At 44.4% G+C, this 27,203-nt stretch overlaps 1 protein-coding gene across 2 annotated transcripts in view; it reads right to left on the reverse strand.

The window, feature by feature from the left end:
* The window catches only part of CTNND2 (catenin delta 2), a 1,103,557-nt gene that overhangs the window by 20,011 nt on the left and 1,056,343 nt on the right, over positions 1-27,203 (reverse strand). For both annotated transcript variants that reach the window (XM_040262515.1, XM_040262516.1), the window contains one exon: positions 24,277-24,361. In XM_040262515.1, the coding sequence (XP_040118449.1) occupies positions 24,277-24,361 (85 nt within the window). The remainder of the gene's footprint in view (positions 1-24,276; positions 24,362-27,203) is intronic.

Below are 27,203 nucleotides of genomic sequence, written 5' to 3' on the forward strand. Positions count from 1 at the left end.
GTTGGATACTATTATTATCTCCATTTTATCTCTAAGCTTTAGAGAGTTAATGGGCCACCCAAAGTCAAACAGTAAACAAGTGAAAATTCATGGTAATACTACAGTGTGACATACTGAAAACATAAAAACTGTAATTTGAAAAGATACCTGCGCCTCAAGTTCACAGCAGCACTGTTTACAACAGCCAAGACACGGACGCAATCTCAATGTCCATCGACAGGTGAATGGATAAAGAAGATGTGGTAATTATATGCAATGATGCAATGGACTACTGCTCAGCCATAAAAAGGGATGAAGTAGTGTGATTTTCGCAACCTAGATGGACCTAGAGAATCTCATATTAAGTGAAGTCAGACAGAGAAAGACCAGTATCACACAGTATCACCTATGTGTGGAAACTAAAAGATTGATACAAATAAACTCATCTGAAAAAGAGGAAAAACTTGGGGTTGGCCAAGTATTCCGGCTGGTCAAGTCAACAAGGCAGCAGGGACCTGGCCAATGGCAAGAAGCCAGACATTGAAGACACAGGCTGGGGTTTCCAAGCCAAGAGAGAAGCAGAGATGAAGGTCCTGGGGTGGGAAAGGTCTGGGCTGCTGTGAGGGGAAGAGAAAGTCTCTGTGATGGAAGGGGAGTGAGCAGGAGGCAATCAGGAAATAGGACGCTTTGTGGGTGTCAGGGCAGTCTGGGGAGAGTCAAGCAGCAACAGGGAGATAAGATAAGGAGCTTTTCCACTAGAGTCAAGGAGAGATGAACCTGGCCTGACTGGGGGCTAGTGGCGAGCTAGGGGCTGGTCTGGCATCAATGGTGGGAGGATCTGCTGATGCCTGGGCTACTGGGTGTGGAAGTGTGCGTGTGTGTGTGTGTGTGTGTGTGTGTGTGTGTGTGTGTTAGTCGCTCAGTTGTGTCCGACTCTTTGCAACCCCATGGACTGTAGCCCACCAGGCTTCTCTAACCATGGGATTCTTCAGGCAAGAATACTGGAGTGGGTTGCCATTTTCTTCTCCAGGGGATCTTCCCAACCCAGAGATCGAATCTGAGTCTTCTGCATTGCAGGTGGGTGTGGAAGAGATAAACCTGATCTTGATGCTGCTGGTGTGAACAACGGGGGCTGGAGATGTGAGTCACTGAGACAGGGGCCAGTGGAAAGGGAGTGGCTTTAGGAGATGAGATCAACAGTGCCATCTGGGATGTGCTGAGTTCGAGATGCCTGCGGGACACGACAGAAAAGGGAATAAAGCAGGAGTGGAAAACTGGAATTCCAGGAGTGAGGTCAGACCTGAGGCAAAATTTTGGAGTTCTGTATACAGATATCATATAAAGTTAAGAGAGAAGATGGAAGCCTTGCACGTGAGTGCAAAGAGAGCAAAGCAGAGGGCACAGGGCTGGGATACTGCAATATTGAGTTGGCACAGAGAGCATGGAAAACAATTCACAGGGTGCTGGGAAGGGCCAGGATGAGCTGGGAGTGGAACTAGAAGGCTGTGATGTCAGGAGATCAGGAAATGAGGACCAAAAACGGACCACTGCGCTTGGGAAGATGGAAGTCAGTATGACCGAAACAAAAGAACTTTCTTTGGTCTAGCTGGTAAATCTCTTAACTCAGGCGGGCTCAAAAGATAGTGAGAATTGATGAAAGAGAAATGGTGAGTACAGACAGCCTTTGGCAAAGGCTGACTATTACAGGGAGCAGAGAAATGGGGCTTGAAGAGCTAGGGCAGCTCAGAGATGCTTTGATATACCCCCTGGAGGAGACTGCAGTGTTTCACATGTTGATGGGAATGTCTCGACACAGAGGAGGAAAAACCTGGGATGCAGGAGAGAAGGGAAACAGTTCTTAAGAAAAAGGGGGGGGGGGTCTTGTTTTCTGACATTTCCTGAAGGGGCCAAGTGGGGATGAGAAGCGAGGTCATCTGCTGAGAGTCAGGAACAGTTGGAGTTTAGAGGATGGAAGAGGAGATGGGAAGGTAGGGAAGATGAAGGAAGAGAGGAAGAAGAGACATGTGAGATGGTTCTCAAGGTAAGCAGGGAGCAGGTTGACCATCGCCAGGTGGTCCAGTGGCTGGAAGCCGAGATGGAACTTGAGGCTGGTGGCAGTGAATTCACGGGTATGGGATGACTCCTACACCCAGGGTGGCGTGTTTTCTCTCCAGCCACATTCGGCCGCCCCAGAGCAGGTGTGAGGAGATGGAATTGGATGGGGGTGGTCAGGAGACTGACCTGGAAGGATACAGGGACAAAGAGATGCAAAGGGCAGGTCACGGAAGCTCTTGGAATCCAAGCTGGGTGGAGAGGAAAGTGGAGATTGGGTAAGGAGATGGCGAATGCACACTAGTCAGTGGAGTGAGGATCTGCAGAGGGTCGGGGCACTTCACAAGTGCTGCGGGTTTCCTTGATGGAAGGCAGAGGAGAACTTTCTGGAAAGAGCAATGAACAAGAGGGAGATACCTGGTCCACCTCCAAGAAGAGGGGCTGGGACCTGAAAGGTCACCATGTGAGAGGGCTGCAGGGGGCTGGGGGTGTCATTGGAGGCAATAGGTCTCAGAGCAAGAAGACTGAAAAAACAAGGGGTGGGTATTGGATGGGGGCTTCCCAGGTACAGTGCTAGTGGTAAAGAAACATAAGGAGACATAAGAGGATTGAGGATCTGCAGAGGGTCGGGGCACTTCACAGGTGCTGGGGGTTTCCTTGATGGAAGGCAGAGGAGAACTTTCTGGAAAGAGCAATCCATAAAGAGACATAAGAAACATGAGTTTGATTCCTGGGTTCAGAAGATCCCCCAGAAGAGGGCATGGCAACCCACTCCAGTATTCTTGCCTGGAGAATCCCATGGACAGAGGAGCCTGGCGGGCTACAGTCCACAGGGTCACAAAGAGTCAGACACAACTGAAGTGACTTTAGCAGGCACGTATGCATGGGTATTGGATATAGGGGGTCCTAAAGCAGAAACATTACTTTGCCAAATAAGGTCCATCTAGTCAAGGCTATGGTTCTTCCAGTGGTCATGTATGGATGTGAGAGTTGGACTGTGAAGAAGGCTGAGCGCCAAAGAATTGATGCTTTTGAACTGTGGTGTTGGAGAAGACTCTTGAGAGTCCCTTGGACTGCAAGGAGATCCAACCAGTCCATTCTGAAGGAGATCAGCCCTGGGATTTCTTTGGAAGGACTGATGCTAAAGCGGAAACTCCAGTACTTTGGCCACCTCATGCGAAGAGTTGACTCATTGGAAAAGACCCTGATGCTGGGAGGGACTGGGGGCAGGAGGAGAAGGGGACGACAGAGGATGAGACGGCTGGATGGCATCACTGACTCGATGAACATGAGTCTGAGTGAACTCCGGGAGATGGTGATGGACACGGAGGCCTGGCGGGCTGCGGTTCATGGGGTCGCAAAGAGTCGGACACGACTGAGCGACTCAACTGAACTGATTGACAGCAGACCATGGGTTCAAGGGCGAAAGGACGGGAGGTGGGAAGGAGGAAGGGGGAATCCCAGGGCAAACGGCTGGCTGTTTAGAGCTTCTGAGTGAGACGAGTCCAGAAGTGATGGCTGACCCAGTAGTTTTGGGCAGTTGGTGGTGACCAAGGTAAGGAGGGTCTAGAGGCAAACAGCTAAAACCATCACAGGGAGGGTGGGAGCGGTGGGAAGAGGCAGCTGTCCGGGTAGGAGAAGAAAATGTACTGTCTCCACAGGAATTCGGGGCATTTCTCTTAAATTCTCGAGGGTGGGGGGGTGGGGTGGGGAGGAAGGGAAGGGGCGTCTTTCAGAAGCATGTAAAGTATTTCAGAAGGGAATGGACCCATTGCTCATATATGGGAACAACTTACAAATTTGTTTTAAAAAGATATTCCTTTCTTTTGAAGGGAATGCTTTGTTGACAGCAAGTGTCCTTAAATAGGTCCCAATAGAGGCAGATTATTTTACGTTTGTCTCACCTGCAATTTCAAAGACGATGTACTGTGTGTGTGTGTGCGGAGTGTTCTAGGTAGCGGCTCTGTTGCTGCTAAGTCGCTCAGTTGTGTCCGACTCTGTGCGACCCCATGGACTGTAGCCTACCAGGCTCCTCCGTCCATGGGATTTTCCAGGCAAGAGTACTGGAGTGGGCGCCATTGCCTTCTCCAAGTGGCTCAGGAAATTGCTTTAATCAAAACCTTGGCTTCTTCGGTCATGAGTAACTAATGATACTCCATATACCATGAAAGGTGGGCACAGTACTTCATAATAAGAATACTGGCTAATATCTGATCTGTTCTAAGACCTATGGAGACATCAGGGATAAACGTGGCCCAATTCTAGCCTGGTTTGACTTGGGCAGTATCACTCTATTACTCGGCATCTCCCTCTTACACAGGTAAGTACAGATATTTTGCGCAACAGTTCAGAATTGATGATGCTTCCCAGGGGGCGCTAGTGATAAAGAACCTTCCTGCCAGTGCAGCAGGTGTAAGAGACATGGGTTCGATCCTCAGGTTGGGACGATCCTCTGGAGGAGGGCATGGCAACCCACTCCAGTATTCTTGCCTGGAGAATCCCATGGACAGAGGCGCCTGGTGGACTGCAGTCCATGGGTCACAGAGAGTCGGACATGACTGAAGTGACTTAGTTTGCATAGCACAGCTTCCATTGAGACCAGCTAAGTATTTAAATCTCTGGAAGTGTCAGGAAGGGGGCTGTCATAATAAAACTGCTTATGAAGGAGGAAAGGGTAAAAAAGCACCAAAAAAAGCTTTCAAGTCTTTCATGAGACCCACTTCTGAGAATGTAGAAACGTGACAGATGAGCCGTGCAGGTGACTTGTCTGTGGGCAGTGAGATCGGTGGACACTTGACGATGATAGGGAGGGTGTTAGAGGCACCTAGAATGCCCCCCGCCCCACTGGCCAGATACCTTTGTGTAAGGCCAGCGCACATCTGAGCACAGAAACCTTGAATGAAGGTGGGAGGCGGGAACCTGGGGAAAAATACAAAGTGCAAATGCAGTGAAGGCTCTGGGTTACAGCAGTGTCCTGAGCCACAGCTTGCAGGCCCCTGCGATGCTAGGAAGGTGACCTGGTTACCGCTCCATCTCCAACTCCCCCTCATCCATTGATGCAGAGTGAAACGTGTGATGACAAAAACAAAGACCTCCAATATTGCTAGTCACCCACGCGCAGAGGGGATCTCAGCTTTAATTCTGAAGGCACATCCTTCCACACACCATGGAAAAGTGTAACCTCGGATGCTAGAGACCAGGGCACAGATGAATCAACACTCGTCTTAGTGATGCTGAATAATTTCCTGGAGGGTAGATCTCACGGCCCTGCACATCTTTTACTGCATGAAATTTTTAGTCATTCAACCGAAAGATATATATATATATTTTTTTTTCTTTCTAAAGAATAAGGAACATGAAGACATTTTCTTTGAGAAAGTTATTCTGAGCTAATATTTTCTTTTATCCAACTAGCCCTGGACATCCTTGCTGTTTAGCCAGCCTGCAATCAGTTTATGATTCATTGACGTCCCACTGTCATTCAGAAAGACTTGAAAAGGGTTTACAGAAACTCACACAACTTGGGCACACAGGCTTTGAATCATTATTTGCCTCTTTGATGACTATGTTTTCTTTTTAATGTTTTAACTCTCTGTAGACCAGAGGCTGTGCCCCAAATTCTACTGGGTACTTTGCCACAGTTCCCCTTCATACCATCCCTTTGGCTTAGATAAGAAAGTTCAGGGAAGGAAACAGAACCAAGAACCACCATAGTAACTAGGGCCGGGCCGGTAATCCTTAATATTGATGATAACAAACTCTTTTCACGTCTGTCTTTCACCTCCAGCAGGATGACCGCCAAGTCGTGCCCTTCTGCTCAAGACCCAGCCAAGCTGTCAAAAATGTGATATGAGAGCCGCACCTCAAATTGGTTTTTATTTTTAACGTATTAAACTTAAAACTGGAGGTTGTTAAATTGTTCCAAGTATATAGAGATAGAAATCCAAAAGAGAAGACGGGTTCAAAGTCATTGAACTTTAAATTGCCATCAGAAATAATCTGATTTTCTTTATCTTACCCTTTCACTGTCCTTCCACCACTTTCAGCTTCTGTGTGAAAGTTCCTGGTGTGTTTCTTTATGAAATTTGTTTTATTCCCCAAAGCTACTCTCATCCACATCATTACTGTCAATGGCCCAGAAAGTGTGGGAATCAAGGGAACTTTTTTCACAGCCTCACGACCATTAGATCCTCATGGTTTGTCTAAATGGTGGTCACTGTATTATTTCCTACTGATCTTCTCCTTCTGTATTTTGAGGTCTCTGAACTTATAACCATCTCCATCTTACATGCTTTTACCATCCCACAAACATCTCCACCAAGACTGTTCTACTGGAGAAACTTCCACCATCAGAGTTGGGATGAAAGATCTAAGTGACCTGTCTACATGAGCTTAGTGCAATACACACTCACCCCGTAGTCTTTTTTTCTGGAAAGTGTGCAGGGTATTCAATTTAGATCAGCACATGCATGTTAGGTTTGTCTGGAAAGAATGAACGGAGCTGTTTGTCAAGGCTCAGAACTGCTTTCACCGTGGGTCTCTCTGTTGATAGAGGTATAATTAGACAACTGTCCAAGTCAGCCCACCTCTCCCAGGATCCACTGGGCTCACGATGACTGGTCAGCTCTGTCTTGGGTTTCTTTCCAGAATTAAGGGCAGAATGATTCAATCAACTTTAAATATAGTTTAGACTATATTTTTATATATAAAATATATATAAAGTTTTAAATATAGTTTTTAAATATATTTAAAAATATATATTTATTTTTATATAAATATTTTATTTATTTAAATATTTAAGTTTTAAATATAGTTCTGCCTAGGCCTCAGCCTCTGAGATCCTGTTTAAATTGTTCTGAGTAGGGTCTGGGCATTGGTATTTTCAAAATGAATAGCGTGGCTGGGAACCACTGGCTTGGAGTTTGTATGCAGACCTGGCAGTGATTAATAGGGATATAGAATACATTTTAAAGGGCAAAATCCTAGGAGGCCCTTAGGGCTCTGACTCCATTCGGCAGTGTCGGATATGGCATTCCCAAGGTTGATTTCCATAGGAACAAAAATAAGTCCAATTCGGGTCAGAGAGGTGCCCCCCCGCCCCGCGACATCCTACTCATACCTGATTATCCAACAATCACCCTGTGACTCATTTTCACAGCCTACACCTTTGATCAGGCAGCTCTGAGACCTCACACAACACCTGCGCTTTTTCTACCTGTCAGATCCTACTCATCCCACTCCGTCTGGAGCCAGGTAAACAGGAGGTGGGGCAATACATGTTCCATAAATCACGATTACTAAATGAATTATGCCTCTGAGGTTCAGGGGCGATTTTAGCAGTGCTGGTATGCTCTTACTTGCCTTGTTGCTGTTGATGTTGGTCAGTTGCTCAGTCGTGTCCTACTCTTTGTGACCTCATGGACTACGGAGCACGCCAGGCTTTTCTGTCCATGAGATATTCCCAGACAAAAACACTGGAGTGGGTTGCCATTTCCTTCTCCAGGGGATCTTCCCAACCCAGGGATTGAACTCATGTCTTCTGCATTGGCAGGTGGATTCTTCACCATCAAGCCACCAGGGAAGCCCTTCCCTTGCCTGTTATGAACAAAATGGTATGACCTTGCATTTCTGTCTGCTGCAAGCCTGTCCGTCTGCCCAGCTGTGAGGCAGGGCTGGGCCATGTTTATTTCCTTGCTATTTCCTGGTCTCTAGCATGGCACCTGCAGCCCGGAGGTACCTAATAGATTCTGCTAGTTGAAGACAATGAATTAAGATGACCGCATTAGTTATTACAAATGCGATGATAATCGATGTCATAGTCTTTATTGCTAACTCTACAGTTCTTACACTCTTACAGTTCTATAACAAATGAAGGTTATCAGAGCCTTATGGGTTTTTTTTTAAATATATTTTAGCTGAGAGCAACTTCATCTGCTGCTATTGGTATATCTGTCCTTTCTGACATACTGCTGGGCTGAAGGCACTGCTAGTCTAGGTAAAATGGTACCTAGAAAAAAAGAGAAAAAAAAAAGAAAGAAAAAAGTAGCCTATGGCTTGCCCACTCCACTTTTGATGTTAATGTCTCTCTGTCCTCTGTGTTTCAACGTGAGGATATAAAACCGTCTCCTCTTTAACCAATTGCGTAGCTAATTCTGGAGCATCATTATATCTGCCACACCTGGGCCCTGAATTGGTGCTGATTCCACGCACAGCTCTCAGAGCACATACCTCTTTGCACACACTGCCCCTCGCCCAGTCTTCGCTGCTTATTGCATCCTGCAGCTCAGAAACCACAAGCTCCTGTCAAACAGCAAAGACGCTCAGTTTTCCCCAAACACAAACCTGAGCAGAGTTGGGGAAAAGGAGGAGAAGCGAGAGAGCATCCCATTTCTCATTCGATACACTCCAACTTCCTTTACGTTGGACACAGGAGCCCATGCCTGCTGCGAGGTGTGCCACGTGCCCACTGGAATGAAGGACTCAACTTGCAGAAATGTTTCTGGGCAGGGAACACTGATGACCAGAGTCACTGCTCTGGAGTAGAAGCTGGGCACTGTGCATGCCCACAGGAGGTGTGCAGAGTGTGTGGATGTGATGGAATGAAATGCGTCAAGCAAGAGTGTTCCCACACTTCTTCCTTCCCTGGACCAGATCGCTAGACAGCATCCTATGTCTGCCAGCTGAGCAGGGTGGTGAGCCCCGCCCCCAGCGCTGGAACAGAGAAGGGATAGAGAAGCACAGTGCCAGCTGGACCAGCAGGGAAAGGGGATTAGGGAGAGGACTTGTTCAATCTGTGTAACAAAGAGCTTACAGCAAAAATGGAGAGGAAGGGCAATATCTCAAGGATTGTTTGGAGAATCTGGTGATGAGAGAGTCTAGAGAAAAGGGGTTAAGTACCAAATCTTCATCAATACACTTCAGGAGGTGAGACGAACAGGGCATGGGTGGGGGCAGGGGGTATACGTATATGTATACCTGATTCTTTGCTGTACAGCAGAAACTAACACAACATTTTCAATCAACTATATGCCAATAAAAAGAAAGGGACTGGGTCATTTGTAGTGACGTGGGTGAACCTAGACTGTCATAGAGGGCATCCCTGGTGGCTCAGAGGGTAACGAATCCTCCTGCAACGCAGGAGGCCTGAGTTCGATCCCTGGGTTGGTAGATCCCTTGTAGGAGGGCATGGCAACCTACTCCAGTATTCTGGTCTGGAGAATCCCCTTGGACAGAGACGAGCCTGGCAGGTTAAAGTCCAAGGCGGGTCGCAAAGAGTCGGACATGACTGAGCGACTAAGCACAAGGTAGTGATGTGGGTGAACGCAGACTGTGTCATACAGAGTGAATTAAGTCAGAAAGACAGAAAACCAAGATTGTATATTAACGAATGTATACGGAATCTAGAAAAATGGTACAGAGGAACCTATTTGCAGGGCAGGAATAGAGACGCAGATATAGAAAATGGACCTGTGGACCCCGTGTGGGAAGGAGAGGGTCGGACAGACAGAGGGAACAGCACTGATAGGTACACTACCAAGTGTAACGAGCCAGTGGGGGCTGCTGCAGAGCGCAGGGGGCTCAGCTCGCGCTCCGCAGCGACTAGGGCATGGAGGAAGGGGTGGCAGGGGGGCTTAAGAGGGAGGGGACAGACGGATCAGTCACTCGGTTCAGTTGCTCAGTCGTTTGCAACTCTTTGTGACCCCACGGACTGCAGCACGCCAGGCTTCCCTGTCCATCACCAACTCCCGGAGCTTGCTCAAACTCATGTCCATCGAGTTGGTGATGCTATCCAACCATCCCATCCTCTGTCATCCCCTTCTCCTCCCACCTTCAATCTTTCCCAGCACCAGGGTCTTTTCCAACGAGTCAGTTCCTTGCAACAGGTGGCCAAAGTATTGGAGTTTCAGCTTCAACATCAGTCCATCCAAAAAATATCCAGGACTGATTTCCTTTAGGATGGACTGGTTGGATCTCCTTGCAGTCCAAGGGACTCCCAAGAGTCTTCTCCAACACCACAGTTCAAAAGCATCAATTCTTTGGTGCTCAGCTTTCTTTACAGTCCAACTCTCACATCCATACATGACCACTGGAAAAACCATAGCTCTGACTAGACGGACCTTTGTTGGCAAAGTAATGTCTCTGCTTTTTAATACGCTGTATAGGTTGGTCATAATTTGTCTTCCAAGGAGTAGGCGTCTTTTAATTTCACGTCTGCAGTCACCATTTGCAGTGATTTTGGATATATGTATATGCATACTTACTATGTGTAATATATATGTATACTTAACAGCTGATTCACAATGTAGTACAGCAGAAACGGACACAACATTGTAAAGCAATTATCCTCCAAATAGAAAACAAAGAGGGCATGAGATTTCACGTTACTTTTTCTGTGATCCCTGACCTCTGGAAGAGGCGCCCTTTAGGGATTAGACAATGATGGGGCGAAAAGTGACAAAGTTAGTGAATATCTACAGCTGTGATGGTGATTTACATGGGGAGTGTCCCATTTGCAGTTCTGTTTTCAAAGTGAGATATGGAAGTTCTGTCTTCTACTTAGAATTTAGAAGCAACAAATCTTTTCTAGTGATAAATGACATCTCTGACTTGGACAAAAGCTTCGATAAATAATTAACCTTGAAAATGGAGAATAGTTGTTCTTTCCACTGAGGATATTCGCTGGCACCCAAAATAGATATGAGGACACTGTCAGCCAGTATATGTTTTTCCTCTCTTTGAAAACACTTTTGGAATTTCTTTAATCTGGTAAGATTTAGTTGGAATCTAAACAAGGATTTCTCAGTAGGCATAGAGAGACTCTTTAGTTTTGAAGTAACAAATACATGTTTTTTTTTGGTGTGTGTTAGCTGCCCTTGAAGGCTCTTGGTGCATAAAACTTGTCAATTCTAATTTGCTATGAGTGACTTGAGATATAAAGAAAGGGTGGTGTAAATCCATGGAGCTTTTAAGCAACCCAAGTTCATCCACTCATTCAGCCTAGGATATTTACAGCTTGTACTTCAATCACTTCATCAGGAACCTATTTTTTAAATGAAAGTTAAAATTTGAATTGTTGCCATGCACTGAATAAGGTAACCAGCTGAGACATTGCTCACTTAAGAACAATTTGATTGCTCAAAATTGTGCCAGTTTTCCAGTCATTTTTTAAGTGGAATAAACCTGTTGATGTAATCACATGAAGCAGAGAAAGAAAAGATTCCAAATTAGTGGTAGCTATACAAACATTCCCCTTATTTCAATAAAAGGTATTATAGAGAAAAAAAAAAAATGGAAACAGACTATTCAGAGTCTATGCAACTGGAGACCAAGCCAGATTTTCCCTGAGGATAAACTCATAGTTCCTCTTCACTATAATAAAACAAGCTTCCATCTATTGTTAAGGTAAACTGTTTGTTAAAAGAGTCATTAAAACTAATTCCATCAACAATTCCAAAGCTATTAGAATTAAATATTTAGACTAAATCTTCAAGGATTAAAAGGGAATATTTGCAATTTAATGCAAAAATAAATACCACCTGACACACCGGTTACTTTTATTAGTTTGTTTCAGCTCCGGCGCTTCTAATGAAATTTAATTAAATTGATTTGACTACTTAAAGGTACCGTATATGTAAGGATAAGAGTCTTGTGGCTTAGACAGTAAAAAAAAAAAAAAAAGAAAAAAGCATCTGCCTGCAATGTGGGAGCCCTGGTTTCGATCCCTGGGTTGGGAGGATCCCCTGGAGAAGGAAATGGCAACCCACTCTGGTCCTCTTGCCTGGTAAATTCCATGGACCGAGGAGCCTGGTAGGCTACAGCCCATGGGGTCGCAAAGAGTGGGACACTATTGAACGACTTCACTTTCACTTTTCACTTTCACCATCTTTTAAGGGCTGCCCAGGTGGCGCTAGTGGTAAAGAACCCACCTATCAATGCAGAAGGCGCAAGAGACTTGTGTTTAATCCCTGGTTCAGGAAGATCCCCTGGAAGAGGGCATGGCAACCCACTCCAGCATCCCTGATTGGAGAATCCCATGGATAGAAGAGCCTGTTGGGTTCCAGTTCATAAGGTTGCGAAGAATCAGGCATGATGAAGTGACTTTACACACACACATCATCTTTTCAAAGCAAATATTGAGTAAATCCATCTTAGGAATTCAATTTATCACCATTGAACTAATTCTAAAGAACTGATATCACGAAGAAGATTTGACAAGCTAGAAAGAAACTGATATAATTTGGTTGAAGAAAGTATGTCGTGGTTAACTACCAGGAATTAACTGGTACCAAGCGGAAGCATGGTGGGATCTCTCAAAACGAGGTTTTTATTAAGAACTGGGTACAGCGATCAAGAGGACTGTTGCCATCAGCACGTGCATGACATTCTTGGGCATAAACATCTTGGTAGACTTTTCTCTCATTTTCCCACTTTGTAATAGAAACCGTTTTCCACTTGGACTCAGCCTCCCTTGCTGGGAGATTTGGCCTAAGCTCTGACAGTATTTACAAAGGCATCCCCCACCCTCACTTTAAAAAATGAAAAAAAGGATGCCTTTCCCCACCCTTTTCCACTGGAATGTGGTTGAGGTCAAGGAGGAGAATGCAGGTGAGGGCAACCCTCCAAAGATGGTGATCACAGAGTTTGAAGGAGCCAAAACCTTGGTCTGAGAGGTGTGATACCAGATCTGGACAATTAGACTCTAATGTGACAGGGTGTGATTGGCTAAATAATATGCTCCCTCCACCAAAGATACCCACATCCTACTTACCTAGAACCTGTGACAGGCTACATTATATAGCAAAGGGACTCTGCAGGTGTGGTGAAGTTAAAGCTCTTGAAAAAGGGAGATTACACTGAATTATCCAAGTGGGTCCAATGCAGCCACAGGGGTCTTCAAAGAGAGATACAGGAGGCAGGCATTCAGAGAAGGTGATGTAACCATGGAAGCAGAGACAGAAAATCAGAGAAGCCATGCTGCCTGCTTAGACGATGGAGGAAGGGGGCAAAAGGCCAAAGGGCGTGGTGGTCTCTACCAGCTGGAAAAGGCAAGGAAATGGATTCTCTAGACAGCTTCAGGAAGGGGTGCATCCAGGACCAACAGTTTTTTTTTTTAACTTTAATATTATATTTATTTAATCCTATATATCTAAAATATCTTTTAACACAATAAACATGATTAAAAAAAAGTAGATTAAAAAAAAGTAAGCCAAGTCTTTGCGATCTGGTTTGTGTTTTATGCTTATTGTTGTTGTTGGGTGGTTTAGTTGCCAAGTCGTGTCCGACTCTTTTGTGACTCCATGGACTGCAGCCTCTCGGGCGCCTATGTCCACAGGACTTCCCAGGCAAGAATACTGGAGTGGACTGCCATGGCCTCCTCCAGGGGATCTTCTTGACCCAGGGATTAAACTCGAGTCTCCTGCATTGGCAGGCAATTCTTTACCACTGAGCCCAGAGAATATCTCAAAGAGGACTAATCGTATTTCAAATGTTCAATAGCCAACCCCTCACTAATGGCTACCATGCTGACCCTTGGATCCTAAGGAGATCCAACCAGTCAATCCTGAAGGAAAACAACCCTGAATATTCATTGGAAGGACTGATGCTGAAGCTGAAGCTCCAATCCTTTGGCCACCTGATGTGAAGAGCTGACTCATTAGAAAAGACCCTGATGATGGGAAAGATTGAGGGGAGGAGGAGAAGGGAGTGACAGAGGATGAGATGGCTGGGTGGCATCACTAATTCAATGAACGTGAGTGTGAGCAAGCTCCGGGAGATGGTGAAGGACAGGGAAGCCTGGCATGCTGTAGTCCATGGGGCTGCAAAGAGTCAGACATGACATATCAACTGACTGACGACAACATAACAATGCTGAAAATCTCAGCTCCAGACTTAAAGAGAGGACAGGGAGAAGCAGGTGAGGCAGGCATAGGACACTGTGCTAACTGGGCAGGGATGACAGAAGAAAGGAGTCAAATCCCTCTTCTTGGCTCCTCTTCTTTTTTGTCCCCAACCCCAGGGGACAGGAGTTCCTGGAGTTCCTCCCGCTCCTGCGGGAGTTCCTCAGAGCTCCACTTTTACTCACTGCAGAGCCAACCATTTGATTTCAGCCCAGTGAAACCTACTTTGCACTTCTGCCCTCAAGAACTGTTCAGATCATGAATTTGTGTTTAAGCCACTGAGTTTGTTGTAATCTGTTAATGCAGCAATAGGAAAGTAACAGAGGGTGATTAATTTCTAACTGCTGTAAGCCATGTTCATTTGGGGTGTGAGACACACTGATTAGACCTGAGGACAACTTTAGATGATTAAATGCCTGCAACAAGACACTGTGACAGGATGTTAATATACTTTTCTTCCATTGCCTGTGTTTTGGCTAAGGTCCCAAGGCAGGGAACAACAGATGCCCCATTGTTCCACATATATTCTCAAAGTAAAAAATTAGATCATCCATCCATCCTTGTGAGCGTGGGGGATAAAATAAGGTTCTGCAGTATTAACACATGCCCCACCTCCAGATTACATGGGTTTAGGCTGAGAATTCACTAGTGGGTGGAGAATGTTGGTGGCGAGGGCTTCCTTGAAGGCAGTTGACGGGCTGGGCATTCCCCAGCCTACCTCCCATCTCCTGAAGCCTGGGAAGTGAGCTCTTTATTTTGCCTGGCCATGGGCTCTCTGGATTTTGGGGCTTGTAGGAGTTACCACGATCAGGGTGAAGCACAGACTCAGTGCCAGAGGTGGACCAACCATGGAGCTCAAGAAGCTTAGGTTTCAGGATCGTCCACTGCATGAGCCCCCTCCAAGGCTGGTAGGAAATTTTATATTCATAAAGTATATTCTTCTTAAACAGGAATTCCCACACTAAGCTACAGGGTGGAAAATGGGTATCTGCTCTGGTCTCAGTGCAGGGTAGTGGAAGCCTTAGGTGCACGGAGAGCCTAGAGCAGTTAGCTGGAAGAGGTCAGGTCCAGGCCAGTGGTCCTCAGCTGGAGACTGGTATTAGATGCCGAGCCCGCCTGCCAGTGCAGGAGACATGAGAGATTCAGACTCGATTCCTGGCTTGGGAAGACCCCCTGGAGGAGGGCACAGCAACACACTCCAGTATGCCTGCCTGGAGAATCCCACAGGCAGAGGAGCCTGGCAGGCTACGGTCCATAGGGTTGCAAAAGTTGGACACGACTGAAGCGACTAAGCATGCACACATGAGCAAACCACACCACTGTCCCCATGAGAGGAGGAGCCAGCACGTAGGCATCTGCTGTAGGCTGGGTGTGCCAAGGCCAGGGCACAACGGTGTGGCCAGGGTCTCTCTCCTCTCTGCTGATGCCCCTTTCCTGGCAGAGCCTGGGAGGAGGGTGGGGGTGCGGGACACAAGAAGGAATAGCTTATGAGAGGGGAAGCAGGTGAGCTAGGAAGAGACAAGAAACTGATCACGTCCTTTCTCCCCAAGCAAATGAAAGCACTCTTAGCCGTAGCACATCCCAGCTACTAGAAGAAGGAAGGGTGAGCTTGAGTGTATTGCCCAAAGTAACAAGAATGGTGGTACATTTACATTAAACGTAGCTTTTTTTCTAATTCAAAGGGGCATGTACCCTAAAGTTCATAGTGTCACTATTCACAGTAGCCAAGAAATGGAAGAAACCTAAGTGTCCATGAACAGATGAACAGATAAAAGAAGATGTGGTACATATATACAAGGAATATTTGTTGTTTAGACACTAAGTTGTTTCTGACTCTTTGTGACCCCAGAGACTGTAGCCTGTCAGGTTCCTCTGTCCATGGGATTTCCCAGGCAAAAATACTGAATTGGGTTGCCATTTACTTCTCCAGGGGATCGTCCTGACCCAGAGATCAAACCGGCAACTCCTGCATTGGTCGGTGGATTCTTTACCGCTGAGCCACCTGAGAAACCCACAGGGAATACAGACCAGCCCTAAAAGAAGGAAATAATGCCATTTGCAGCAATATGGATGGACCCAGAGAACCTCATACTAAGTGAAGTCAGACAGAGAAAGACAAATATGATATCACTTACAGATGGAATCTTAAAAAATGATACAAATGAACTTATCTATAAAACAGAAATAGACTCACAGATATAGAAAACAAATTTATGGCTACCAAAGGAGAAATGGGGGAATAAATTAGAAGTTTGAAATGAATGGATACACACTGTTAAACAGAAAAATAGATAAATAACAAAATAAGGTCCTATTGTATAGCATAGGGAATGATATTCAGTGTCTTATAATAACCTATAATGGAAAAGAATCTAAATGAGAAGGTGAAAGTGATAGTCGCTCAGTCATGTCCAGCTCTTTGCAGTCCCACAAACTATAGCTCGCCGGGCTCCTCTGTCCGTGGAATTCTGCACTGCAGGCAGATTTTTTTTTTTTTTAACCATCTGAGCCACCAGGGAAGTCCTCAAAATACTGGAGTGGGTAGCCATTTTCCTTTCTCCAGGGGATCTTCCTGATCCAGGGATCAAACCCAGGTCTCCCATATTGCAGGTGGATCCTTGACCATCTGAGCCCCCAGGGAAACCCACGAATACAGGGCTTCCCTGGAGGCTCAGACGTAAAGACTCTCCCTGCAATGAAGGAGCTGTAGGAGAATGGGTCAATCTTTGCGTTGGGAAGATCCCCTGGAGGAGGCCATGGCAAGCCACTCTAGTTTTCTTGCCTGGAGAAACCTATGGACAGAGGAGCCTGTCCATGGTGCTGCTACAGTCCATGGGGGTCGCAAAAGAGCTGGACACGACTTAGAGCCTAAAGAACAGTATATATGCGTATAACTGAACCACTTTGTTGTGCACCTGAAACTAATGCAACATTGAAAATCAACTGCAGTTCCAAAAAATGAAAAGTTTAGTGAGTTTTCTGGTTCCCAATTCAATCCTTTTCCCCTGCTTTTGTCTCTGGGGTACTTTTGGAAGTTCTGATTTAAAATGCTATGGTAAAGCCACCTGGGAGAGCAGAGGCAGAAAGGAAACATTGAGCTTAGATGCTGCTCGGGTAGAATTTCCCCAGCTGGGAGGTCCAGCCCCACAGCAGCTCTAACTTGGTCACTTCTTGTTTAGCAACTGCCATGTGCATCGATTTCCACTTCTGCACAATTGATTTTTGCTTCTGTTCCCATTTGTGCCTTTGTTTTTGGACAGATATCATATGATGAGTGTCTGAGAATGGTCTCTGAGAGGTCAGCGGACCTCATGAAGGAGGGCCTTATTTGTCGATACAAAAATCAACATGCAAACGCCCAGATTTATGGAGGAGACAGCATCATCACTGAATTTAACCTCAGTCTCTTTGTTTCCTACCCGAGCTTGATATGCAGTGATTTAGAAAAGAACTCGAGCTACAATTGTGAATCTGGAGGACACAGCATTCAGATTATTTAAGAGCCTGACCATAATTATGGCTGATTCACGTTGTCATAGGGCAGAAACTAACACAACATTGTAAAGCAGTTTTCCTCTAATTATGGAAAATTACATTACCATATGTAAAATAGATAGTCAACGGGAATTTGCTGTATGGCTCAGGAAACTCAACCAGGGCCTCGATATCAACCTAGAGGGGTGGGGTGGGGAGAGAGATGGGAGGGAGGTTCAAAAGGGAGGGGATATATGTACACCTACGGCTGATTCATGTTGAGGTTTGACAGAAAACAACAAAATTCTATAAAGCAATTATCCTTCAATAAAAAAATTAATTAAAAAATTAATTAATTTAAAAATGCAAGAAAGAAGACTATGATCAAAAGTTTTCATGTGCTTCCAGTCATTTCTTGGTGAAGAATTTTCCAGTACAGTAGAAAGATGAATAAATTCCTGTTGGGCAATTTTCTTGATAGAATGACAGCTGTACATTCAGTCATTTATTTCTATAGAGGATTTACTGCTTTTCCATCACCATCTTAAGTACTCGCCAAGGAAAAACATCTATTTATTCTCAAGATGGCAACATGCTACAGCAAGTAAAAAAGTATTTCTTGCTCTTCTTGCTGCAAAGCTTTGAGATCAAAATTTTGAATTTTGATCATCTTGTGTGTTTTCCTGGACAATATTTCAAAATATCTTTCTAGTTCTCGCTGCAATCCGGTATTGATTTTTAAATGTCCAGCAAGTGAGAGTGATGAGGGATGTGAAATGTGAACCGGGACTTCAGTTCACAGGGGTCAGGACCACTGACTCACTGAGGTACAGAGGCCAGTTTCCTGAAAGTAGCGAAAGACACCGCGAGCGCTGTGTCCACCCGCTCACCCGCTGCGGTTTGGTCATTTGAGGAAAGCTGCAGGCATCCCTTCCCTATCCATAATTACTTATTGATTTCTCGTTTTGTGAGTGCAACAGTGGCGGGACCAATGTAATGAATCCCACGGCAGTAGGAAAAGAGAGTCCTGAGTGATTCAGGCCGTGAAGGGCACGACTTCACTGCCATCAGAGCTCATTATTCACTGGCTGAATGGTACCTGCAGCGCGAGAGTCTGTCTTCCCGACAATAAAAGGAAGGACATTTAAAGATTAGTTTTATGCTTTGTTTCTCTCATCCAGACAGCAACAGTGAATACAATATCTCTATCCACAGAAACACTACCTTGTTCGGTTTCAAGTTTTCAAGCACAGGTGGTTTGGCATTCTTTGAGACACAAGCTCACTGTTCAAGATCCCAAGGGGTAAGGATGGGAGGGTTGGAGGGGGAGTGGGGAGGGGAGGCATGGGAGGTTCAAGGGGTGTTGGGGAGGGGTAGGAGGGTGGGGGACCCCACAGGACCACAACTATAGAAACACAAGGCCATGACTATTCGTGGGGGAGAATGAGTCTGGTTTCTAACCTTGGTGACCATCAGCAGAGTTTGATTCTGTTATCTGATCTGTCTTTGATCTGATCCCTGCATTTATGAACAAAAGACTTTGCTCATAGAGTGGCTGAGTAGATGCTGTTCTTTCTGGAGCTCTTTGCAATACTTAGAGCAAAATAATGAACCGAAGCATTATAAGCTGAACGCTGGAAGAACTGTCTCTCTCTACTTGACAACAGCGGCTGCCCCAATGCGGTGTCCTGGCTTTAAGTTCTAAGTTTTGCACAGTGATGAAAATGTAACTTTCGATTTTTAGGTTTTGCTTTTTTTTTTTTGACAGCTGTAGTAATAATAAATGTTGCTATCTCTACAGCAATAAACTGTGGAAAATCACAATAAATCACAATAAACTGTGGAAAATTCTGAAAGAGACGGGAATACCAGACCACCTGACCTGCCTCTTGAGAAAACTATATGCAGGTCAGGAAGCAACAGTTAGAACTGGACATGGAACAACAGACTGGTTCCAAATAGGAAAAGGAGTACGTCAAGGCTGTATATTGTCACCCTGCTTATTTAACTTCTATGCAGAGTACATCATGAGAAACGCTGGGCTGGAAGGAGCAGAAGCTGGAATCAAGATTGCCAGGAGAAATATCAATAACCTCAGATATGCAGATGGCATCACTCTTATGGCAGAAAGTGAAGAGGAACTAAAAAACCTCCTGATGAGAGTGAAAGAGGAGAGTGAAAAAGTTGGCTTACATCTCAACATTCAGAAAAGTAAGATCATGGCATCCGGTCCCATCACTTCATGGGAAATAGATGGGGAAACAGTGGAAACAGTGTCAGACTTTATTTTTGGGGGCTCCAAAATCACTGCAGATGGTGATTGCAGCCATGATATTAAAAGATGCTTACTCCTTGGAAGAAAAGTTATGAGCAACCTAGATAGCATATTCAAAAGCAGAGACATTACTTTGCCAACAAAGCTCCATCTAGTCAAGGCTATGGTTTTTCCAGTGATCATGTATGGATGTGAGAGCTGGACTGTGAAGAAAGCTGAGCACAGAAGAACGGATGCTTTTGAACTGTGGTATTGGAGAGGACTCTTGAGAGTCCCTTGGACTGCAGGCAGATCCAACCAGTCCATCCTAAAGGAGATCAGTCCTGGGTGTTCATTGGAAGGACTGATGCTGAAGCTGAAACTCCAACACTTTGGCCACCTCATGCGAAGAGTTGACTCATTGGAAAAGACCGTGATGCTCGGAGGTATTGGGGGCAGGAGGAGAAGGGGATGACAGAGGATAAGATGGCTGGATGGCATCATCGACTTGATGGACATGAGTTTGAGTGAACTCTGGGAGTTGGTGATGGACAGGGAGGTCTGGCGTGCTGTGATTCATGGGGTTGCAAAGAGTCAGACACGACTGAGTGACTGAACTGATCCCTACAACTGAAAAGGAATGACCTTGTAGAGACATGATGACTGGCTTCAAAAATAGGAAGGCTATCCTAGAGAAGAGAAAGTAGATTTTTCAGTATAGCATTGGAAGACAGATAATACACATACAGAGATTTTTACTTCATATAAGAGTTTTGAAAAATCATAGCCACCCAAAAATGGAATAATATGCCCCCTTAGTGATTTGCAATGGATAGTCAAGATACTTGGTTAGCCAGAAAGTTTGTTTGGGTTTTTCTACATGATGTTACAGAAAAATCAGAATAAACTTTTTGGCTAACCTGACATTTGAACAAAAGGAAATGACTCCTGAAGCTGATATGACAGCTTCCTTCTTTTAGTAAAATAACTCCCTCCTCCTGCCACCAAGCTTTAGCAGGGTTCCTGGTGGCTCACTTTTCCTACTCTCCCTCACAGCCGGCTGTGTGGCTGTGGCCACATGATTGAGTTCTTGGTGGTGGCAAGGGAGCAGAAGGTTGGTTCCTTTTGCATCACATGCTTCAGAGACTATCACTTGCCTTCACTTTTCCTACGGCCTGCAATGAGAGGGGAAGAGCTCAGTTAGGGAGCTTGGTACACACAGGCAACAATATTACCCTAGTATAAGGCACTATAACAAGATAGGTCCCAGGGTCACCGCTGACTCTGGACCATCTGCCTAACCAGGTACAGGCCCATGAAACAGAAGGGGATACTTGTTTAGCTTGCATTTCTGAATTTTTGAGTCTCCCTGGTAAGAGTAACTTAGGCTGTATCCCAAACAATATAACTATATATTTTTTTGAGATGTGCATATGATTAAGGTATTATGTAAGGGTTTATAAGAAATGCTTTCTGCAATTTTATAATTCTATGTTCCCATCTACCCCCACCCCCAAATTTATCTCCTTTCCTTCAAAACCAGTTGTCCCAACAAACCCTACCATCATCAAACATAATCACGCTGTCAGTCATGACCTCAAATTTTTTTTTTAAGTACCAGTGTTCAAAAAGTCAAGAACTTTTGATCGTCTGCTTTTCTTTCAGCCCTCTATCAAGACTGCTCCAAGGCTCACCTTCTTTCCATTTAGAAAACATCCTCTGCAAAAATACAGATGATAAAGATATTTGAAACTTCTCTTTGTGGTTATCTAATCTTAAGGATTTTTTTTTTAAGGTGATGCATTATTTAGCCTTTGTGTGATGACATTCTCCTGTTTCTTTTCCTTTAGGGGAGAAAAATCAGAAGTCCAGGCCTCACTGAAGTTGAAGGTTTGGATGATGCAAATCCGTTTTGGCTCACAATGTGTCTGGACTCCAACATATTGTGGTCAACACACCCAGCCAAAAGAATAATCTGATTTATTAAATGGATCTCTAAGTGAAATAAAGTAGTTGAGCTAAGGAAATGTGGTTCTGGCCTCTGTGCTTGGGTCTTAAGGAGGAAATAAGCCAATGACAGGTGGATCTTTAATTCCGTTCCATAGATATGCCATTGTTATTTCAATTTACATCTACGTGTGTTTTTTCCTCTTGTCCATAATGCTCTTTTCCTCTTATCTCCTAATATAGATTCTTCAAGATTTTTCTCTGTAATTTTCTTGCTCTTAATTTATCCAGTAAATCCATAATACATGAATATGAGCCTAACGCAGCTGCCAATCACTGTTCCGTATTTCACTTGCATCCACAATAGCTGCTCTACATGCCACGTTTTCTTTGGAACTCTTCCTTTCCTAAGCCTATAATAGATATTTAATAAACAGATTAGAAACATGAGTAATGATAGATATGGATCAGGCATTTAGAAAATGATCTCTCAACTGTCAGTGAAGAACAAAATAGAAATCTCTTGCCTCACTGATTAAAAACAATTCATAAGGACAAATGAATTTGGATTTTCTCACCACAGGACCTTTCAAAAAGAAAAGCTTTTGTGAATTTTGAGCTTTGCCATTGTAGCACTTATACTGAGCACAAAGTCCTCATTTCATTTTGCAACTGCACAATTTGGAAATCATTACGAACAACAGCTCTTTCTCAATATTTTAAAATCATGGATCAACTGAAAACATCACCTTCAGCTTCTCCAGCCCATCTTTCTTGAATCTCCTCACATTAAGACACATTTTAAACCCTCTTTAGCTCTTAAGTTTTAGCTCCATTAAATTTCTGACAACATACTCTTTTTTTTTCCCTCATGGCAAGCAAAAGACAATTACACTTTCTGAACCCTACTACCAACACAGAAAAAACTAAAATGGAGAACTCATATTATGATTCAACAAATAACTTGTGGAGTCTCTAAGAGCCGTTTCCCTTCAATGCACAGAAGTATGAGAAGGTATATTCCAGCAAAGAAAAGGTTGGAATTCAGGGAAAGTGGAGTTTATTTGAGGCAGTAATATTTCATTGAACTTTCCAAGCCACTGATTCAGAACGTCCAGCTCTTTTCTAATTTATAGTGTGTTCTTCGTGTCTGGCTGCCTGTTTAGCTGAAGGATCCTGTCCCTGGAGGAAATTCATTTGGCTTCTGAAAGAGTCTCAGAAGGAACCAAGGGATGTGCATTTCAAACAAAACAGGCAGAATGGAACTCAAAACACTTTAGACAAATAGCAAGATATCTAGGAAAAGATATAATTAATCCAGAACACTTCTGTAATATTTTAGCCTAAAAATACTTCCTCTTAAGGAACAGAAAAATCTTGAAAGAGATTTCTGAAATATATGGGCTAAACTTTAAACTGAAGTACAAAGCAAGGAGCTTACAGGAAATAGGAAGACCTTGGAGAAATCTAGAAATATACTCTAACTTAGTGTAGTCAGTCATTAAATATTTCACTTTCTCCCACAGGCTTAGAAAAAGACCAATTTTCCCTCTGGCAAGATGGATCTCACCCTCTCTTATCCATCTTGACCTCTTGCTGTGGCCCCACCTCCCATTCCAAGACTGGGATGCTGGGGACCAACGTGGCAGTGAGTCTTGGCTTCCCCCTCCTCCATGCAGGTTGCCGGGGGAGGCAAGGAGGTGCCCTGGGAAGTTGATGATGAGGCCCTGTTCACGCTTTCTGAATCCCTATGGAGACCAGTCTCTACGCTGTTCTCCGTGCCTATCTCTCAGTGATGTTCTCTGCTCCATTTGTTAACTCAAATCTATCCTGACAGCTCTGATCATTGAAACAGCTCACATATGCTGTCTGGTAACAACAAAACAGTAACTTCTGGGGGACAGTGTTAAAAGAACTCTTTGCTCCTAACCAAAAAAGAAAAGTTGTGCATCCTTTGTTTACGAAAATGTGGGAAAGAATCATATAATCAAAATTTCTAGATGTGACCTTTTTGCTTAAAGTTATGTTTCTAAACTATTTTGGGGAGGAAGTCCCCTTTGAAATGTATGATATAAATTTCTGTCTGCCTCCGGGGAGTCTTCTGAGCAAACACCCAGCCTCTTCCTATGATCTACAACTGTCATTAGGATTATCAGCCCTTCAACTTGCGTGTGAACTGGTCAGTGTCTTGGATGAGGAACTCAGGTATCTACTCAGTATTCCTAGGTTGCAAGACTTCTCGGTCTCCTGAACTGCCTTTTCCCTTTTTTTTTTCCTGTCTCCTCTCCACAGTGACTTCAGTTATTTATTGGCCCTTGTTGACGCTTCTGTGTGAGAGTGTGTGCAAAATCCCTCAGTTCATTGCTTTTTAGTCTCTTATACAATATAGATGCTCAGACACAAACTTATTTTTCTTGAAGGTAAGACTCTATGGTTATAGGTCTGTCCAATCCAGAAAGTTCATGGATCTTAGGATATATTCAGGGGACACTTAGTGACCCCCCTTTTTTTTTCCTTCTTCACTGATTTTCTTGTTTCACTTGCGTTTCAATTGCTCAAACTCTCAGACAAGGTTCCTTTGTATCTGTGACACATCTCGTTATGACCAAATATTGTCTTCAGGCTCAGGGTCTGTGTGCAGCTCACGAGCCAAGAAGGTAAAGCAAATCTTACCTTTTTGTAGAGACTCCTCAGATCTCGGTACTGCCACATGCTGTTGAGGACCTGAGATGCCGCCTTGACCACCTTCGGAGAGTGTCTGATAAAGAAAAGACAGGACACACAAGTGGTGAGTGGGACAGCTGGGCTTTAAATGACTTGGCAGGAAACAGCAAGAATAAAGAGAATAAAAGCCTCGTGGCTCTTCTGACCCTTTTCTTTCTCCAGTCTGGAAAGAGCAAAGGATGCAGGTCGCCAGTGTCCAACCTCATTCTCCCCCCGACACCCATGGCAGGGGGCAGGGTCAGGGTCGGGGGAGGAAGGTATTGTAATTTGGCAAAGAATTTTCACAATGCAAACCTAAGAGCAGTGCACTGAGTCAGAAGGCAGGTTCAGCGCTGGACAAGGAAATGGAACAGAAAGAATCCTGACCAGGAAAGGCAAGATTAAGGGGTTTTAATAGCTGTGTTGTCTAACCTGTGCAGATGGCTCAGTGGGTAAAGAATCCACATACAATGCACACAAAAAGGAGACACAAGAGACTTGGGTTCGATCCTTGGGTTAGGAAGATCCCCTGGGGGAGGAAATGATAACCCACTCCAGTATTCTTGCTTGGGAAATCTCATGGACAGAGGAGCCTGACAGGCAGTAGAAAGGGTCGCAAAGAGTTGGACATCATTGAGCGCAAGCAAGGAGTAAGGAGGAAAAAAAAATACTCATTTTCTCAGCTGCAGCGTAAGAGCTTGTATAGCATTTGCTCTACTGCCTGAGGGGTACAGGGAACTGCTTTCCATTTGCTAAGGAAGCCAAGCACAGGCGATTGGCATGGAGATGCCCTGTGCACTCACTGGCACACGGGCTCGCTCGCGTTTGTGTGGAGGAATAAGCACGGATAAAAGAATCTATAAACAAAGCCCTTCATACAATTCACGTTCTGTCCTCCAGACCAGAGGGAGAAACTAAGGTCACGTAAACCTTTGGACTAGCGGTTCTTACCTTTTTTTTTGAATCGTGGCTTTGAAATCCTTAACAATCTATCACTAAATAATGGTTCGGTGCCAACCTGCATCTCAGATCAGACTCTAGGTCGAGACATCTGTGTTGATTCAATTTGATCCGATTCTTGGAAATCACTTGGATGTGTGGTGTGGGCCCTGCTAACTACCTGCGGACTCTTTGCTCCAATGGGCTGAACCACAACCAGCCTCACGACCTGAGTGGCTGACATGGCATTGTGCCTGATCTCAACGGCTGGCGCACTTTTGCTATAAAGGGTCAGCTATCAAATATCCTTTGATGTGTGGGCCATATGGTCTCGGTTGCGGCCACTCAGCTCTGCCATTGCAGGAGGACTCATAAATAATACATAAACGAGTGGAAGTGGCTGTGTTCCAGTCAAGTGTTATTTACAAGAAAGGGTGGATGGTGGGATTTGGATCATAGCTGGCTGACCCTTGGTTTATGCGGGGACTCCTGGAGTTGGGCAGGTCGTAATCACACATGAGGATGCCAAAGTGAAGTCCACTCCTGAAGCTGAGCCACGGTGCAGTGGCCCACAGATTCCCCAAACAGAACATGTGAATTGAGATCAAAACTACTTTTAACATAAAATAGTCTTTAAAATGGAAAGTGAGCAGATGGTGAGATGGCATCAAGTTGAGGTTGGACTTGAGAGCCAGAGTAAATGGATGTGTGCATGCTAAGTCAATTCAGTCGTGTCCAACTCTTTGTGACCCTATGGACTATAGCCTGTCAGCCTTCTCCAGGCAAGAATACTGGAGTGGGTTGCCGTGCCCTCTTCCAGGGGATCTTCCTGACCCAGTGATTGAACCCACGCCTCTTATGTCTACCTTCACTGGGAGGCAGGTTCTTTACCACTAGTGCCACCTGGGAAGCAAGGACCTGTATTTTGTAATGAAATGATGGGAACTTATTATGTGATCAATTAAACGTCTGCTATTTTCCTGGGTCTTGAAGTGTGCAATGTAGAACAACTATATTTAAGGTTTCTTCATCCATTTACTTACTGAAAACTGGAACAGTCACTCTTACTTGTTATTGCTGACTTGGAATTCAACTTTGGCTGTGTTTGAAAACCTCTTAGTTAATATTGTGTACTTTTAAAAGAAAAAATATAGTACTCTTGTAAATTTCAAAATTTTTTCTTCATGAGATGAGCTATATTTAAGCAAAATACATATTTTCTTTACCTAAAAGGGACAGTTGCTAAATGATTTCACATTTATGCTAGTATCATGCTCTACATATATTGAATTCTTTTGACAGAGAATTCTAGATCTTTTCAGGGATATAGATACAGGTACTCTTTATTCTTTTTTAAACAATTGAATTATAATTGACCTACAACACTCTGTTAGTTCCTGGTGGTCTGATAGCTGTATGCATTGCAAAATAACCACTATGGTAATTCTATTTACCATCTGGCACTATAAAAAGTTATTACAATATTATTGACTATAGGATTCAGCGAACTAAAATGGACTGGAATGGGTGAATTTAACTCAGATGACCATTATATCTACTACTGTAGGCAAGAATCCCTCAGAAGAAATGGAGTAGCCATCATGGTCAACAAGAGTCCGAAATGCAGTACTTGGATGCAGTCTCAAAAATGACAGAATGATCTCTGTTCGTCTCCAAGGCAAACCATTCAATATCACAGTTATCCAAGTCTATGCCTCAACCAGTAACGCTGAAGAAGCTGAAGTTGAACGGTTTTATGAAGACCTACAAGACCTTTTAGCACTAACATCCCCAAAAGATGTCCTTTTCATTATAGGGGATTGGAATGCAAAAGTAGGAAGTCAAGAAACACCTGGAGTAACAGGCAAAACTGACCTTGGAATGCGGAATGAAGCAGGGCAAAGACTAATAGAGTTTTGCCAAGAAAATGCACTGGTCATAGCAAACACCCTCTTCCA

Source organism: Oryx dammah, unplaced genomic scaffold (genome assembly GCF_014754425.2).
Source record: "Oryx dammah isolate SB20612 unplaced genomic scaffold, SCBI_Odam_1.1 HiC_scaffold_20, whole genome shotgun sequence".
Taxonomy (NCBI): Eukaryota; Metazoa; Chordata; class Mammalia; order Artiodactyla; family Bovidae; genus Oryx; species Oryx dammah.